This window comes from Vicugna pacos, chromosome 13 (assembly GCF_048564905.1).
Source record: "Vicugna pacos chromosome 13, VicPac4, whole genome shotgun sequence".
Classification (NCBI taxonomy): domain Eukaryota; kingdom Metazoa; phylum Chordata; class Mammalia; order Artiodactyla; family Camelidae; genus Vicugna; species Vicugna pacos.
Window position 1 is genome coordinate 35,740,505 of NC_132999.1, and position 16,837 is coordinate 35,757,341.

The 16,837-nt window shown below is 49.6% G+C and overlaps 1 protein-coding gene across 13 annotated transcripts in view; it reads right to left on the bottom strand.

Moving 5' to 3' along the window:
- Positions 1-16,837, bottom strand: part of ST3GAL3 (ST3 beta-galactoside alpha-2,3-sialyltransferase 3) — a 185,788-nt gene that overhangs the window by 15,400 nt on the left and 153,551 nt on the right. For 10 of the 13 annotated variants that reach the window (XM_072974597.1, XM_072974594.1, XM_072974595.1 and 7 more), the window contains 4 exons: positions 12,631-12,725; positions 9,986-10,049; positions 9,060-9,155; positions 8,578-8,764 (listed from right to left, as the gene is read on the bottom strand). In XM_072974597.1, coding sequence (XP_072830698.1) covers positions 8,578-8,764; positions 9,060-9,155; positions 9,986-10,049; positions 12,631-12,725 — 442 coding nt within the window. Of the gene's footprint in view, positions 1-7,447; positions 7,533-8,577; positions 8,765-9,059; positions 9,156-9,985; positions 10,050-12,630; positions 12,726-16,837 lie in introns of all 13 variants that reach the window. The other 3 variants (XM_072974604.1, XM_072974605.1, XM_072974603.1) reach the window with 1 other exon arrangement.

Consider the following 16,837-nt stretch of genomic DNA (forward strand, 5'->3'; position numbering starts at 1 on the left):
TGGACCCTGAAAAGAGATCCAGCAAGGCAAGCACTGACCTTTGCAGCGAGCACAGTGTGTCAGGGGCTGTCAGGGCACCATCTCACCCGCTCCTATAGCAGCATTAAGAGGGAGCCACACAGGGAAGCTTTTACTATGCCAATTGTACAGAAGGGGAAAATGAAACTCAAAGATGTGGGCTGAGGCAGAGCAAGGGACTGGTTTCTGTTCCTAATACTGACTCCAGTGCTGTTTCACCGACCTCACCCGCACCAAAGGAGAAACAGCGACAGCAGCTGCGCTGGCTGGTCCGGGCACCTGCAGCCTCTGCAGGGTCGCCGGTCTGCTCCTTTATACTCTGTCCAGTAGTTGAACCATGCTTTCCATAATAAACCCCTCAGGTTATATTTGGGTTTGGCCATTATAAATAACACTATAATACAAATCTTTGTAGGCAGATTTTTCCTCCTTTGGGTGATGCCTCCTGGTGCCAAGTGTCATTTCCTTTCCAAAAAGTTGGTCCCCATTTACACCCTGACTAGCAGCCTTTGAGAGCACCTGTCACTGCACTCTTGCCAGAATCACGCGTTATAGTTAAACACATCCTCCAAAGATGTGATAGGTGATAAATGGCCTCCTGGTGCCTTCACATGAATCTTCTGCCTGCCAGAAAGGTCAAACATATTTCTATTGCTTTCTAGTTATATTTCCTTCTGTGTGATCTGTTCAGTCTCCTGCCCGTTATCTGCTGGGGTCCGAATGGTCTTCTTGTTAACTCTGTTGATGATAACCGTTTGTCATATTTCCTTAATATATTTTCAAAGTTTGGTGGTAGCCAGTCTTTTTTGTTGTTGTGAATTTATGAGGGGGAGGTAATTAGGTTTCTTCAGTGATTTCCACTTGCAGGAGGTACTGGGGTTTGAACCCCTGACCTTTTGGGTGCTGAGCATGCATTCTACCACTTGAGCTATACTCTTCCCTCTGTTGTTGCAAACTTAATATAAATTTTCATATATTATCAAACCTGATTCCTCCTAGCACTTCTGTCCCTTGAAAGTTCTTTCCCCTCCAGGGATTTGATTTCTATTCTACTTCCTTCAAAATTTCCTTTGGTTGTTTTTTCATATTTTACTTTTTAGTCCATTTGGAATTTATTTTGATGTATGCCATGAAGAGAGGGTCATAAACCTTTCTGAAAGCTATATTTGGAAAAAGCAATGAACAAAGAGAGGAGTCGGCTTGGGGCCGGCTGTGCGGTGCCTCTAAAAGAGGCAGAGCGCCAGGGACTGTTTAGTTTTCATTTCTTTATCAAGAATGATCTGGGAACCACAGAAGAAGATCAAACATGGCTAAGAGGAAAGAGTTGCCCAGGAGAGGTGAGAGGAGAGCAAATGGACAGAAGGGTCCGAATAGAAAAGAATGATCTCACGAGGCAACAGGAGAGGAGGCGGCCTACTTGTGAGGAAAGAGCCCTGATGGAGGGTCAGAAGATCAAGGTTGCAATCCTGACTCTGCCACAAGTCCCTGCCTTCCTCTGGGCCTCAGTTTCCACATTTATTTATTCATTTACATATGCTAATTCTGTCTCCAATGCTGCTGGAGGCGATGGGCTTACAGAGATAAACAGGGCAGTTCCTGCCCTCCAGAGGCTTGTAAGAGTTGCCAGATAAGTAAATCCTTAAGTACAACAGAGTGATGAGCATTATGATGGGGACTCAGAGGAGGAGCGTCTAATCCAGCCTCGGGAAGGGAAGCAGGCAAAACGTGGAGGTGTGAAACGGGATATATATACTTTGATATGGCCAGCGTGGAGAGCGATGTTGGGTGCAAGACAGAGTGGGAAGGACAAGGAAGGGGCGGGAAGGCCCTGTGAACTTGGGATTTTTTCCTGCAGGCCAGTGGCTCTCTCACCTGAGCCTGCATCCAGATCACCCGGCGGGCTCGTTAGACCAGACTGCTGAGCTCACCCCCAGAGGTGCTCATTCAGAGGATCTAAGGTGGGGCCCCCAAATGCATTTCTGACAAGTTTCCAGGTGATACTGATGCTACTGTTCGAGAAGGCACTTCAAGAACTGTTGCATGTGGGCGATGGGGAGGGACCCATTAAGTGGAAGAATGAACCAACCAGATGGACACTTGAGGATGAATCTTTTGGATACAGATGTGGGGAATGGGTTGGTGGCAGACCCCACTGGAGGCAGGGAGATAGGAAGCTGCAGAAATAATCCAAGGAAGACATTTTTAAAAGGGAGAACCATAGATTTGGAGACTGAATGATTGAATACAGAAGGCAAAGGAGATGGAGGAATCAAGCATGCTTCCCAGGATTTTGGCCACGAGTCTGTAAGAATCAAGGTATATCCCGAGAGCTCAGCTCTGTGCCCAGGCCATAGTAAATGCTCGCTGAATATTTACTGACGAGCTGTTCCTTTAAAGGGAGGCAGGCTGAGTACACTGGATTTAGAATCAGAAGGCCACTGCCATAGAGGGATAGGTTTGGAAAACAGACTGGAGAGGGTTGAGAATCAGAAGAGGAAAAACATGGAGATGGACAGGTGATGACTCTTTCCAGGAACCTGAAAAAGAAAGGAAGGGGAGAGAGTGAACACCAGCTGAAGAGGAAGCTTTTATTTTTGAGGTGAGAGAGACCTGAACAAATGTGTAGATGTAAGAGGGGGCACCAGTAAAGAGGTAACAAAAGAGATAAATAAAAGAAGACAGTTCCTGAGAAGGTGGGAGGAGACAGCACCTACAGCAGAAGAGAAAAGTGAACTTGAACACAAGAGGCACAGAAAGGATGGAGGATGGGTGTAGGGATGGATGGGGTGCAGGTAAGTTTATAGGTCAGAGGCAGGGGACATTGAGAGTTCTCAGCTAGTGATGACCTTTATCTTCCCTGCAGAGCTGGACATGAGACTTCTGGTTAGAGTAGGGATGGAGATAGAGCTGAACTGAAGGTGATGGTGAGAGTAGGTTCTGAGAACAATGATAGGACATGAGAGTGGCAAGCAGTGTCAAGATACTAGTAAGTTAACACCACCAAGTGTTACCATCTCAGCTGGAGTTCTCTCCTCGTGTGACTCTCTGGTGCTAGACTGGCTGGAAACGGAGAAAGTCAAGGGCAGAGGGAGTTGTTAAGCGAGAGAGACAGTACTTGAAACCCGGGGCTCTGTGCGATTTTGGTGACTGATTTGGATTTGCTGAATAAATGAATCATGGAGTAAATGAGAGGTGTTAGAGTGTGACGGTTAAAGTGAGACACCTTTGGTCCAAAACGCCACTCTACCACTTACTTCTTATTTGTATCGGCCTCACAGGGTTGAGATGGCTGGCTGACACAGCCTCATAGATCACGCAGCCCGGGGCCTGGCATGTGGAAGAGCTCAGTAAAAGGTAGCTCTTATCACTCCCGTGGGCCACGGCAGGTAGGAGCTGACTGATGGAGAATTCTAAGCAGGAGGGTGATGTGGTCAGATTTATTTCTTAGGAAGATCCCTGGGGCAGTCAGAGCTGGGTCAGAGTTCACCTCTACCCTTTACCTACTTCTGTGATCTTAAACAAATAATACATCTTCTTTGTGCCTCAGCTTCCTAAACCCCACGACGGGGATAGTAACAGTACCTATCAAATCGGGTCATTATGAGAACTGAAGGAAGGAACTCAGAAAAAGCTGGTGAACTGAAAAACTTAATAAAAGAGGGCTATGATGAGGATGATGGAAGGAGGAAGAGGAAGAAAAGGAGGAGGAGGAAGAAGAGGAGGAGGGGGAAGAGGAGAGACAATGATGGTGGCAATGACAGTGATTATGAGGCAAGTCACCAAGAGGTCATGAATGATGGTGACAATGAGGAGCAGGATGTGGTGACCTGAGCTCCTATCCCTCGGCATGTCTGTAGGGGGAGGAGCAATGGTTGGGATAGGGGATGGGGAATAAGCAGGGGGCCTCGCTGGCTCTCACAGGGGATAGGGATAAGGGAGAAAGGGCTGTGTCCACTGGAAATGGCTGAAGAGGACATGGTATCCGGGAGAGCTCGTCTCCAAGGCTCGGAAAGGAGGTTGTGGGGTGAGGACCATGGAGCTGGCTCAGCAGAGGCCTCGTTGAGCAATAGGAGGCCATGGTGCTGGCCAGCCTGACCACGCCTTTTGTTTTTGGTTGCAGAGGAGGCAACTAGGTTTGTTTATTTTTAGAGCAGGTACTGGGGATGCCACTTGAGCTATGCCCTCCCCCCATCACCATGCTTTTTGGATGCCCTGCACTGAGTCTCCCCAGAGGCAAGCTCGTGTCCACGCTGGGCTCCTCCTGGGAAGAGCCCATCCTAAGGCTCTGCCTCCCTCTCAGGCCTGGAGCAGAGCATAGGTTTAGGTGCACATGGACACTCAATTTCCATCTCAGCCCTGGTCCCATAAAGCCTCGCACGCAGGGACCTGGTGGCCACCCACCCTGTGGATTCCAGGATGCTAGCCCACATCTCTCCCTTCTCTAGGCCCGGCCTCTGACCCCTGTTTTTAGGTCACCTCCTAGGTCAGGCCCTACAGTCTAGACAGACAAGTGCTTCACTCCCTAGTGTAACTGGCCTCTTCTAACAGCACTACCACCAGAAAATAATATTAAAATAATATATAGTATTAATACTTGCCATAGACAGAAATTATTGTCAAGCACTGTGCCAGGTGCTTCTATATTTCATCCTGTTTAATTTTTAAAACAACTCTGAAAGATCAGTTTTATAGATGAGATTAAGCCTAAGGGGCCAAGGTGATGTGCCCAAGGCAACCCAGCTAAGAGTGACAGAGTCTAAATGTAAACCCAAGTCTATCTGACACCAAGGCCGAAGCTGCTTTTCTCTCTTCAGCCTTGTTGCCTCTCAAATCTGGGGCCCGGTTTCCTATGCATGAATGTGGGTCCTTCCCTCCTTCCCCAAAGACTGAGCTATAGCTGGAAGGTCAGGCTTGTGTCAAGGCTGTCCAGGGGCACACCTCTCCTGTGTCCTCTTCCCAACCCTCTCCTGGCCTAGAACCATGCCAACCCAGCCCAGGCCTTGGGGCCTCGCTGAATTGCCCACCAGTCAGAGGCCGCTCAGCAGTGAGGCCAGCATTCCAGCTTCACAAGTGAGGATGAGAAAGAGGATTACAAAGAGCCGAGGAGGCAGCCTAGAGGACTAGGAAGGCAGCTCCCTGGGGTCTCTGAAGCCCTGGGCTACCAGCATTCTGGGACATGGTTGGGAGGCTGCTGGAGGCAGGGGACACAGCACAGGAAGCTCTGCCTGTCACATGTCCCCTCCTCTCCAGGTCCCAGGGCTCCTTCCTCAGGACAATGGACAGGGCGTATCCAGCCTTCATCAAACAGCAGGAAGAGGATGCTCGGGTCAGAGCACCTATCACACTGCATTATAACTCCAGCTGGGCACTGTCTCTCCCACCAGACTGAGTGACTTTGGGTCAGAAACAGTATTTAACTCATCTCTGTATTCCCAGGGAACAGCACAGTGCCAGCAGAGAACACCCAGCGATGCCTGGCAAATGAGTGCGTGCGTGGAGGGATGGAACTAGATATGCCTCTGAGAAGAATTTCACAAAGCTGGAGGCTGCCCCTCCCTCCATGGACCTACATTCATGTCCCCAGTTCTTCCCTCCCTCCCAACCTCAGCTTCCCCACTCATAGTCCACTGGCGCCCCTCAGACCTATCCAGCACACAAGGCCTGCTGGGAACTCCACCACCTGCTTGGTCTCCTGGGATCTGGGGGATAAAGGGCCCCTTCAAAGGTAACTTGTTTGGAGTTATCTGTGCTACTGCCCAGTGAATCAGAAAACCAAACAGCCACAAAAGGTGACGAGGACAGCTCCTATATGGATGAAGAAAGCATGGAAGGCCCCAGCACATGCAGTTTTGGGGTTGCTGCCTCTTCCTTCCCTACATCTTTCCCCTTCCCGTGCCCCATCAGGACTCCTGGGTACCAGGAAGTTACACACACAGTGAGCGACTGCTCGCATAGCAAGTGGCAGGCAGCAGCCATGACTGAGGCCTAATACCTGCTCCGGCCTGCCCAGCCAGGCCGTGGCGCCTGAATACAGAGCTGCCTTCTGCCAGAATTCTGCAGGTGAGGCTTCACACAGGTGCAGTGAGCTCTCCAGTAGCCCAGAGGATGCATGGTTAGAAACATCACTCGGGAGCAGGGCAAGTCTGTGGCTGGGCACCAGACAGATGGGGGTCTGGGGAAGCAGCCTCTCCCACATTTACCTCGGTCTCAGATGCAGAGAAGTGAAGGAGAGCGTGGGAGAGGTCCTGTGAAGGCATCAGCCCTAGGCTTGGGATAGAGGAGGGCACTAAAGGAGAGACTTCCAGGGTAACTTCCAGGGCCCCGGGCAGGCCCACTTCGGGTGCTGGGAGAGGTGAGGCCATGGGCGTCACTTGCTTTCCTCCAGAAGCTCACTCTAAAGGCCCAAGTTATTTTTGCCTTTGGAGCCAGGGAAGGCTCATGGAACTTCAGAGGACTCTGTCCGATCTCCTCTGTCCCCTTTCCACTCACATGCCCCAACCCTGGGAAGGAGTACTCACCAAGGCCCACAGGACTGGTCATGTGCCTGGACCTGGCCAAGACAGGCCACAGACATCGGCACAGTGAGGGTGTGACTGAGCACAGCCCACACCTCCTCATCCCAACTGCTCTAATTAGTCCCTTGGATAGGCCTGTTGCCAAGGCCAGGCCAGCCGTGAGCTCCTGAGTCTTCCTGGGAAAAATGAGGCCCTGCTGTCTGCTCCCCGAGGGGCCTGTGTACACTGAGTCTTCCGCCTCTAGTTGGCTTCCTTCCTTTTCTTCTTTCTTTCCTTACTCCCTTGGACTAATTGTAAGAGCCTTGAATTAACTGATCTGGGTGTCCTTGGAAGGAACATGTGATAAGACCCACCTGGCTGGCCCTGACCCACCCTGTGGCCTAGCCTGTCCTATCCCAGTCTGCCCAGCAGGAAGCAGGGTCTGGTGTTTGAGCCAATTCCAGATTACCTGTGGTGACTGGGCACTGACGGGGAAGAAAAGCAAACGGGATCAGGGCCCTGCCCTCCAGGAGCTCCTCTGACAGGCATCCACGAGCAGAGGAGCAGATCCGCCAGGAGCGGGTGGGCAGATGGGCAGAAGGCAGGGTGAGAAAGCAGCCCCCAGGCTCTCTGGGGTTCACCAAGGCAGACCCAGTTTCCTCCCATTTCTCCCTGAAAAGTGCCTACCTGTGATGCCAATTCTATTTCTTCAAGGCAAAGAGAAGGGCTCTGAGGACACTAGTGTCTCAGGCCATGGGGTTGTGAGGACAGAGGGGCGCTCCCTCAGCCCCCATACTCTGCCTGATTTGTGTGGGCAGTGGGTCTGCTTGCAGCTGGGACTGGCTGAAGCCAAACCCTTTCCTCCCCTTTGGGGAGCCAGGCTGCCACCTTCAGCCTGGCTCTGAGTGGGCTCCCCTTTCCCCTGTCCCACCTACCTGAATTTCTGGACCTGACTTCTGTCTTCTCTCTTGCTTGCTACCTACTTGGCACTGCCTGCACTTGGCCTTGCTTGGGAAAAGGCTGTGGAGTTAAACCAGATTGCGCTGAGACCTCCACAGGCAGGAGAAGCTGTCCCAACCCCCAGCTCTCCTCTAAGCCTCCAGAAAGAACAGCTAGCTTCTTACTTTAGGCGGAGGGCTGTCTGTCATCATTCTCCCCTGGTAAGAGGCTGGGGTACTGGAAGATGAATGGCCTGAACTCTGCAGTGCCCCTCCCTCATGGTGGCTGGTGACAGCTGGTTGAGGGGAGAGGGGGAACGGGCCTGGACAAGTTGGCAGAGAGCCCCATAGGCCAGAGCTGAGAGACAGAGGACTCAGGAGGCGGCTCAGTGGGTGGTCCACTAAGGAGCAGTCTGACCCTACTCTCTAAAGAAACGGGCCCTGACCCCTGTCTGTCGAGAACAATGAGTACAGAATCTGTCCATCCTCAGAGTGGAACCAGACTCAATGGCAGGTTGGGGACCCAACCACAGGTCACTGGTAAAAGCACAAAGTGGAGAGAGGCCAGGACTTACGAGTTGGGGAACTGGCACCCTCAACTGAGGGGTCTGCTGTCCCTGCAGAATGGTCCCAGGGTCCAAATAAGGCCTTCTTCCCCTGGCTGGGAAGGAGGGGAGACCCACAAGACTGGGGTCAGAGAGACCTCACCGATGGCAAGAGGGACTTGGGGGACAGGGACAAAGTGAGGGCAGGGGATTATGAAGATCAGCAGTATGCTAGGCAAGCCAAGTGAGAGCTTTCCTTAGCGGGAGGCAAGGGCCAGGGAAGGGCCCAGAGGGCTGCTGTGGAGGCACTAGGGGCCTGGCTAGAGAAGGCCGAGGCAGGACCTGCAGCCCAGGGAGCTGGAGGCAGGTAGCAGAGAGCAGACATATCGGCTCCAGAAGTCTGGGCCAGTGACCCTGGCATCCCCTGGCCTCTCTGCCCCTTTCACTTCTGGGTCCCAAACGCCTCCTTTGGAAGGTTTCTACTTGTTCTTTACCCTCTGCCTGGTTCAGGGGAAGGGGCTGACTTGGAAGCTAGGCAAGGCCGGGGCGAGAGGGGCATGAGCCGGCACACAGGGAGCTCACCACTCTCTCCTTGTAGACGATGTACTTCAACCACTTGAAGTCCTGCCACTTGAAGCCAGCGAGGACAAAGAGAGAATCGCGTTCGTACTGCTCAGGCCGCTGCATGGCGCCCTCCGGGTAGGTGATGCGCAGTGTAGTTTTGCTGCCCACGTCCTTCTCAAAGCCTTTCACGGGTGCTGAGTTCAGTCTGCAGAGAGCAGGCCCAGTCAGAGCCTGCCCTGCATTCACTGCATGGTCTGCAGGCCTGTGTCTGGGGAGGCACCATGACCCCAGGATACCCCAGGTGCTCAGAATGACAAGCCCAGGCCGCCCGATGCTGCTTAGCTTCCTGTCTGGAATCCCTCCGACCCAGGGTTCTTCTCGAGGCTTCGGCAGATCTCCAGCCCAATGGGCCAGAAGGACAGACAGTCCTTAAAGGGTTCAGGGGCCAGGGTTTGGGCCAGGACTTGGAGGTGCCTGAGGCACTGCTTTGGGGAGCTCACCTGACCACAATGTCATAGTCATCAATTCGTGACCCCAGAGACTTGTTGGCAAGGACACCTCCGTTGCCCACGATGATGCAGCGGCGGCAGCTGAGGCTGAGGGGACAGGTAGAGGCCTCTGGAGGGCTGTCCACCAGGCCTCCTCCCCCCAGCTCCTTTGACCCTGATCCCATGCCCTCGGCCAAGCACAGGCTGGGACAGAGGAGGAAGACCAGTGGGCTTTCGGCAGCATTTCTGGGAGGAGGTCAGAACCACACTGCAGAGAGGAGAGCTGAGCCACTCGGGCTCGCAGACACTCCTGTCCTGACGCTTCTCCAGGGAAACGTGAGGGCGGGGCTTGGGCACTAGCTCTGGGGTGGGAGGAAAGGGGCTCTGGAGAGACGATATTCTGGGTTAAAGACTCCTCAAGGGTTAGTGGGGTTTAGGCTTTCAGAGGAAGAGGAGAAGGAGGCAGAGCCTGAGGGCTACTCCAGAAAAGCCAGAACAGAGGAATGGGACCGGAGGCTCCAGGACTCAAGGCTGCACTGATTTTTAACTAAGAAGCCCCCATGCACTCAGCAGCCACCTGGGACCCTACTCAGTTTGCTTCTCCCACCTCTGACCCTGGGGCTTCCCCCATTCAGGGTCTGTTGGCTTCAGAGCTGTCAGTACCTCCTGGATATAAGCCCCTTCAGCTGCCCCACCACCCAGCTTCTCAAGCCCAATGATTCCAGCCCAGTAAGCTCAGTTCTCACCCTCAGATCCTGCTGTCTGAGGGCTGAGAGGTGGCCCCGCGTATCTGCTCACCCATCCCAGTGTGTGTGCTGTGTGTGCATGTGTGGCTACGCTGGAGGACCTGCCCGTGTCCAAGGAAGGCCAGCTGGGCCTCAGCACCTCTTCACGTGCCAAGCAGCGAGGGACAGGAGGCTGGGCAGCAAGTGGCTCACCTGTCCAAGGCAGGGGTCAGGCGGTACTCTTTGGTGACAGACAAGATGGCTTTGATCAGATTGTCTGTGGACAGAGAACGGAGGTAGCTGTTAGAGGGTCACTTAAGTTTCCTTGAAATGTTGGCCGATTTAAAGGCACCTGGTTCTGGAGCGAAGTTGGAGGTGGAGGTGGAGGAGCGAGCTCTGGACACAAGGCTGGGCCACTGGCCCAACTTCCTCCCTGAGAAAGGAGATGGAAGCAGAAGAGGCGGGCACCCACAGCTCTGCCTGGAGCCAGACCCCAGCACCGGCCTGCAGTTCCTTACTCAGGGCTTCCCTGGCCCTTCCTGGGGGGTGTCAGCTGGCTTTTGGAAGCTCTGCAGTCAGGCTCTCTGGACTTACATCGCCAGGCATGCCCTTGCCTGTCAGCCTTTCCTGGAATGAGAGTGCTTATCAGAGGCAGAGACCACGTGCTCACCTCTGTGCCCCCACCGAGCAGATACCAGGAAGCAAGTGAGGGGACAACCAATGGTATAGAGTGGTCCCAGCCAGCTCCCCAGGTCAGGCCACTCTGCCGCATTTTCCAGTACCATCTTCCCCTCACCTTCTCCCTCTAACACTGTCGATCTCTAATCCTGTTCTTGCCAGCTGTCTCTACCGCCTTCCCTCTCCAAGCCCTGCAGCCTGGCATCTGCCCACCTGCACTCTGCTCAGGCTGCCCTCAGCAAGGGCCCTGTGACCTCTGTGCTCTCAGATCCTGTGACCATATTCAGACCTCATTCTTCTTGGCCTCTCTCTGGCTTTGGCAATGAGGGTGGCTCTCCTTTCAGACTCTGGTTTAATGAGGGCATTATAAGATAACAGATCATGATATCAGCTTTGGACTCAAATCCTGGCTATGCTGCTTATGAGCTCTGTGACCTCAGATAAATCACTTAACTTCTTTGAGCTTTGGTTTCCTCATCTTTCAAATGAAGATGGTAATTTCTACTGTGCAGAGTTGTTAGGAAGATGAAAAGATAATGTACATAAAGACCTAAAGACAAGGTAAGTAAGTTGGTAAAACCACAGTGGAAGGCATCTTACTATTAAGTAAAGCTAGAGATGTGCATAGACTAGAATCTTGCAACTCTGCTCCTAGGTGGATAGCATCAACAAACTCACACGTTTGTTTAAGGTGACTTGTACAAGAATGTTCACTGCAGAACTGTTTGTAATAGCAAAATGTTGGAGGCAACCTGAATGTCCACCAAAGGAAAATGGATAAAATGCGATATATGGAATACAACATAGCAGTTACAAAGTCAATGACCTAGAGTTACACATACCAACACAGATACACGTATCAACACAGATAAAGCATAAGCAAAAAAATCAATCTGAGAATTATACACACACATATACAATACCTTTGTAAAGTTCAAAAAGTGCAAAAATCATGCCATATTTTTGATGGGTATATAAATGCTGTAGAAATATATAAGCAGGCATGGAATGATTATGCCCAAACCAGGATGATGGTCTCCTGGGGAAGGAAGGGAAGGGCTACACAGAGCTTTAATTCTATCTCAAGTTTTATTTCTGAGACTGGGTAGGGAGTACGTGGGTACTCATTATACTAGTCTTTATGCTTTTTTTATATGCCTGAAATATTTCAGATAAAGTAAGGATGCTTCCAAAATTAAACATAACAACCACATATTTTTTAACAGATTGTCAGATGCAGCTAAGAGATCAAATTAAGAACTTGAAATATACCCTTTGGATCTCATGGGGGCACTGAGCAGTTTCACTGAATTGGCGGGAGAAGAGGTTCTTCAGGAGTAAGTGGTGAGAAAGAGGAGACAGTAGGCATGGACAATTTTGTCCAGAAGTTGAATGAGAAAGGGTAAGGAAACAAACCTGTAAGGAATATTCTATACTGAGTGCCTACAGATCCACTTTACGGTGGGCTTCAGGGAAGGCCACAGATCCCCTCCTTCTCCCACCTCCAGTTTCACCTCTGAGGAGAAAGCATATTGCTACCAATTGGCCAAGGTCAAGTATATGAATTTTTTTTTCTAGGAGGGGAACCTTAGCAGAAGGGCCATCAACTATTGGGTGCTTTTGCCTGCTGGCCTATGGGCTCTGAATTGGCCTTTCCTGTCCTTCAAGGCTTAGTAGGATCAGAATCTCAAGTGAGGATTTAGGAGAAAAGTTAGGCTGCTTGGCCCCCTGCACCCAGGAAAAAGGAGCTCTTCATATGGTTCAACCCAACCTACTAGATTTGTCCTTGAAGGTCTAGGTGTGAGAGGGCACTGATGTCTCAGACACCCATTTTCTGTGATCTCAGCACTGTGATCTTCCCTCATCAGAGTCCTTACTGTCCTGCGCTCTAAGGATCTGTGTCTGCAGTAGACTGGAGCTTTTTGAGGAGAGGGACCACACCTGTCCACTCCACTGTTATACACCCAGCCCCTGGCAGAGTGGTGGGCTCTGAGAAAATGTTCCACTAAAGAAGTAAGAAAAAAGGAAGGACAGGAAAGAGGGAGAGAAGGGAGGGCACTGTTGAGGGGGATGCTCCCAGGAAGGGAGACTTCTGAGGGTAAAGTCTTGTCCTGGAGTGTAGGGAGATAGTCTAGGGGATGAGATGTTAATGGAGAATGGGGACAGGGTTCACAACATACCTTGACCTTTGATCCCAAAAGGCGGCACAAACTCCCGGATCCTAGCCCACTTGCGGAAGGAGTCATCCAGAAACATGGGTGCTGGCTTGGAGAACCTGGAATACAACAGGGCTATTCAGGATCCCAAAATGCTCCAGTACTAGTCTGAAGTACTGGCTGGCTCTTCTGTACATCTGTCTTGGCTGTGGGTCTGCTGGAAGCCACCCTCCATGATCCAGTACACCCTCCCTGCCCCAGCCTGTTCATTGGGTAGCTGCTGGGTGGGGTCTGACAGATCTTGTTTAGTGGAGACTGAGTTTGGAGGAATGGGCCTGGCCAGTCCTTATGTGGCCAGCTGTAGGAGTGAGAGACAAGATGCCCTCAGCAGGGACCAGTATCTCAGAGCAGGAAGCCCTCTGGCAGGTTATCCATGCATACATCCATCAAATAGTCACTACTGCCCACGCTGTTCCTGAGATCTGGGAACGCGGAGATGAGACACTAACCAGCTGAGCAGAAAAATACCCCCAAATACAGCCAAGGCAGAGAGGCAGAACTTGGGAGAGAATTCTGGGAGGTGGACCACCCAGGGCGAGGAGGAAGAATTCAGACGAGAGGGCAGAGCAGGTGAACAGCCATAGGAGCTGGCCGTCTGACAAAGAGAAAAATCGCAGTCTCCTGTGGCCAGCAGGCAGGGCTGAGGGGAGGCTTCAGACACGCAGGAGCCTGAACACTGTGGCTGGCAGAGGAGGACGGGGAGAGCTGAGCTCCTCAGGAGGTCGGGGAGGGACTCGGAGCTTAAGGGGAGGGGGAGTGCTGGCCTGGGGGAAAGATAGGAGGGAAAAGGGGGGCAAAGAAAGCATGAGGTGATGATGTTGAGCTGCGAAGAGAAAACAGAAAAGGCAAGTCTCACTTTCCTCCGGAGGCAGAAGAGTGGGCAGGACAGGGCAGGGGGGACTCAGGGGGTGGGCGTGGCATCAGGGGGAGGCAGAAGGAAGTGAGGGCAGCGGAGGGACAGGAGGCATCAAGCTTGTCAGAGGTGCTTGGACAACACGACTTCACACGGAACCTAGCAACCTGGTTTTGAGACCTTTTTCAGGGCAGCCCAGGAGATGGCCAGCACCTGGTCACTGTCTGTGTGTTGACCTTGCTTCAGGGTCTGCTTGGGGTCTTCCTGGCCAAGAATGGAAGTGTGGAGGCCCAGGCCTTGGGGATGGTCTCTGTTTCTCACTCAGCCTGAATCAGCCCACTGAAAAACTGAAGACTGGAGGAGAGGCACCCCCAGCCCAGAAGCTAGACCTCATCCGGCCCCTCCCACATACTCTAACCTCAGTGTCCACGTCTCACTCCCATCATCACCAACCCCATCAGTCACTGGACCCCGGGGAACAACATCAGTAATCACCCGGAGGTCTAACATTATTAGAGATTGTGAAGTGAACTTGAAATAGGCCGAAAACTTTCAGTGCTGCTCCCTCCCCATCACTTGCTGCTGGGAAGAAGCTGTCAGCATGTGACACCACGGGAAGGCCATTCCTGCACAGTGGCTTTCCTCTGGGCTTCTGAGTGAGCACACGTCCCTTCTGTGTACAAGGGTCATGCATGTTTCTCATGCCTGGTACACACAATCTAAGTGAATTAATATATTTGATGTTTTACCAGAGGTCCCCGTGGATAAACCTGGGGCAAGAACCTCTCCTGTGTCAGGACCATGCTTATAAAAGCTACGCAGTTGCTCAGTCAGGCTTGGACAGGATTTTATCTGCTTCCCAGCATGTACTGTATGTTATATGCTAGTGAAATCGCCTAAGATCTAGCCAAATGGTCTCAACATATTTTTTTCCTTGTCCTCCTCCTTCCTCACTTCTTTCCAGCTGATTAGAAAGCTCATTATGTTAATTTTTACTTAAAGAAACACCTTATTTTTGGTGTCGTTTGTAATATGTGTTAGTTTTGGAAAAAAATACAGATAGGTATGTGCGTGCACACACACACACACACACACACACACACACACACACACACACACACACACACACACATATGTAGAGAACAGCCAGAATCCCACAACACAGACAATTAACCTTTTGGTATGCATCCATACTGATCTTCCTTTTCCCATATTGTTTTTCAGATTGCTCTATAGACTACTTTTTTCACTTTATAATAGTATGCAAACATTGCTATGCAAATAGACAGAACAAAAACCATAAGCTGCTGGTAACCTGACAAAAATTGACCCCCCAAAATCAAATGTACAAAGATACGCAAATGAAGAAATGCGTTGAGAACATTTGATTTTATATTTATAGCTCTTTTCTCTTAAGCTGACATCATTGTTTATAGTGACAATAACATTTTATTTATTTGCTTTATCCTAATATATCCATACATGTAGATACATATAGAAAATACGTAGAATAGTTTCAGAATAACACCACCAGTATTATTACTAGCATTATCACTACTAAAAATTATTTAAAGTTCCTTTGCAGTTCTTTTTGCCTTAGGGTATACCCCACAAGAGGTACAGACAAATTACTTTGCTTTTGCAAAATTATTTTGAAAGAAACCTGCTAAGTTTACTTCATCAACAATACATAGTTAGGTTCATTTGTTTCATTTTGGTTTTGCTTCTGAGAGTTCTCTGATCCCTCATTTTAATTTAATTTTGTTTTATGATGATAGGAACCTTTTTAGAATTCCAAAATTAAATCCATAAACAAGATATACTCAGAGAAGTCACACTTTCATTTGTGTCCAACTCCTGTTATTTCTATTCCCATATAATGTTCATTTTTATTAGTTTTTATTTTAGCCTCCTTTGCTGTTTCTTTTTTTGATATAAGCAAATACATAACATGTCTGTGTGAACTTCTATTCCCTTCTATATTCACTAGAAAGGGAACATATACCCTGTTTCACTTTTTTATTTTTTTCCCCACTTTACAATAGATCCTGGTAGGATAGTAATAGACTTGATAACACCCCATTATGGTATGTACATACATTATTCAATCCATCCCCTGAGTTGTTTCTAGTCTTTTGTAAAGTAGGTCCCACCACAGTGATTACAAGGGATAACATCATGCATACATCTTTTCCATTTGCCAACGTATCTTTAGAATAGATTCCTGGAAGTGGGTTTGCTGGATCAAAGGGAAATGCGCATGTATATAATTTTGCTCCATATTGCCAAATTCCTTTCCACCAAGATCACACCGTTTCACAACACCCACCAGCAACACATGCAAGTGCCCTTTCCACCCTCAGCCTCACCAACAGAATGTACTGTTGAACATTTCAATTTTGCCAGTCTGATAGGAAGAAACAGTATCTCAGTGTGGGTTTAATTTGCATTTTTTATTATGAATGGGTTGAACACTTGTCTCATTAATGGAAGAACCGTTTGTAGTTCTTTTTCCGTGAGCTTGGTTCATGTCTCTTGCCCATTTTTCTAAAGGGTTATTGGTCTTTTTCTTCTTTTTCCCCCCTAGCTTTATTAAGATATAACTGACTATAACTGATGTGTAACATTGTGTAAGTTTAAGGTGTACAACATGTGATTTTATACACATATACTGCAATATGATTACCACCACAGCATTAGCTAACCATCTTTTCTCTTGTTTTGAAACTCTTTATCTATTAAATATATGAACTCTCTGAGATACAATTATAAGTATCTCTCTGAGTTTATTTATTTATTCACTTGGCTTGTGGTGTTTTCTTTTCTTGCTTTCTTTTCCTCCCTTTTTTGGGCAATATTTTTTTAATGTGGTCAAATTTATCAATCTTTTCCCTTATTGCTTCTGGGTTTTGAGTTTTAGTTGAAAAAGTTTCTTCATTCCCAGGTTATATCTCTTTCCTGGCTAGAATCTCATTCATTTCTTCAATTTCTCTCTTGCCAGGACCCTGTGTCCTCTTGCTCCATTGTCTTTTTGTCTCATCCATTAGGCAAAACCCAATCAGAGATTAATCTGATCCTACACTCATATTTTATATACTCAAAGTGCTGTGGGAACACACACACACACACACACAAACACACACACACATACACACACGCATGGACTGCTAGGTACCACTACAAACTGATGGACTTGAGCCTTAGTTGGACCCTTTCCTTTGCTCAGTAGCTATTCCAAACCTTCTCTACTCTCCATAAACTCTCTATCCTCTTCCAACATTATCTAAGCAGGAATCTCTTCTCTTCTCTCACTTCACA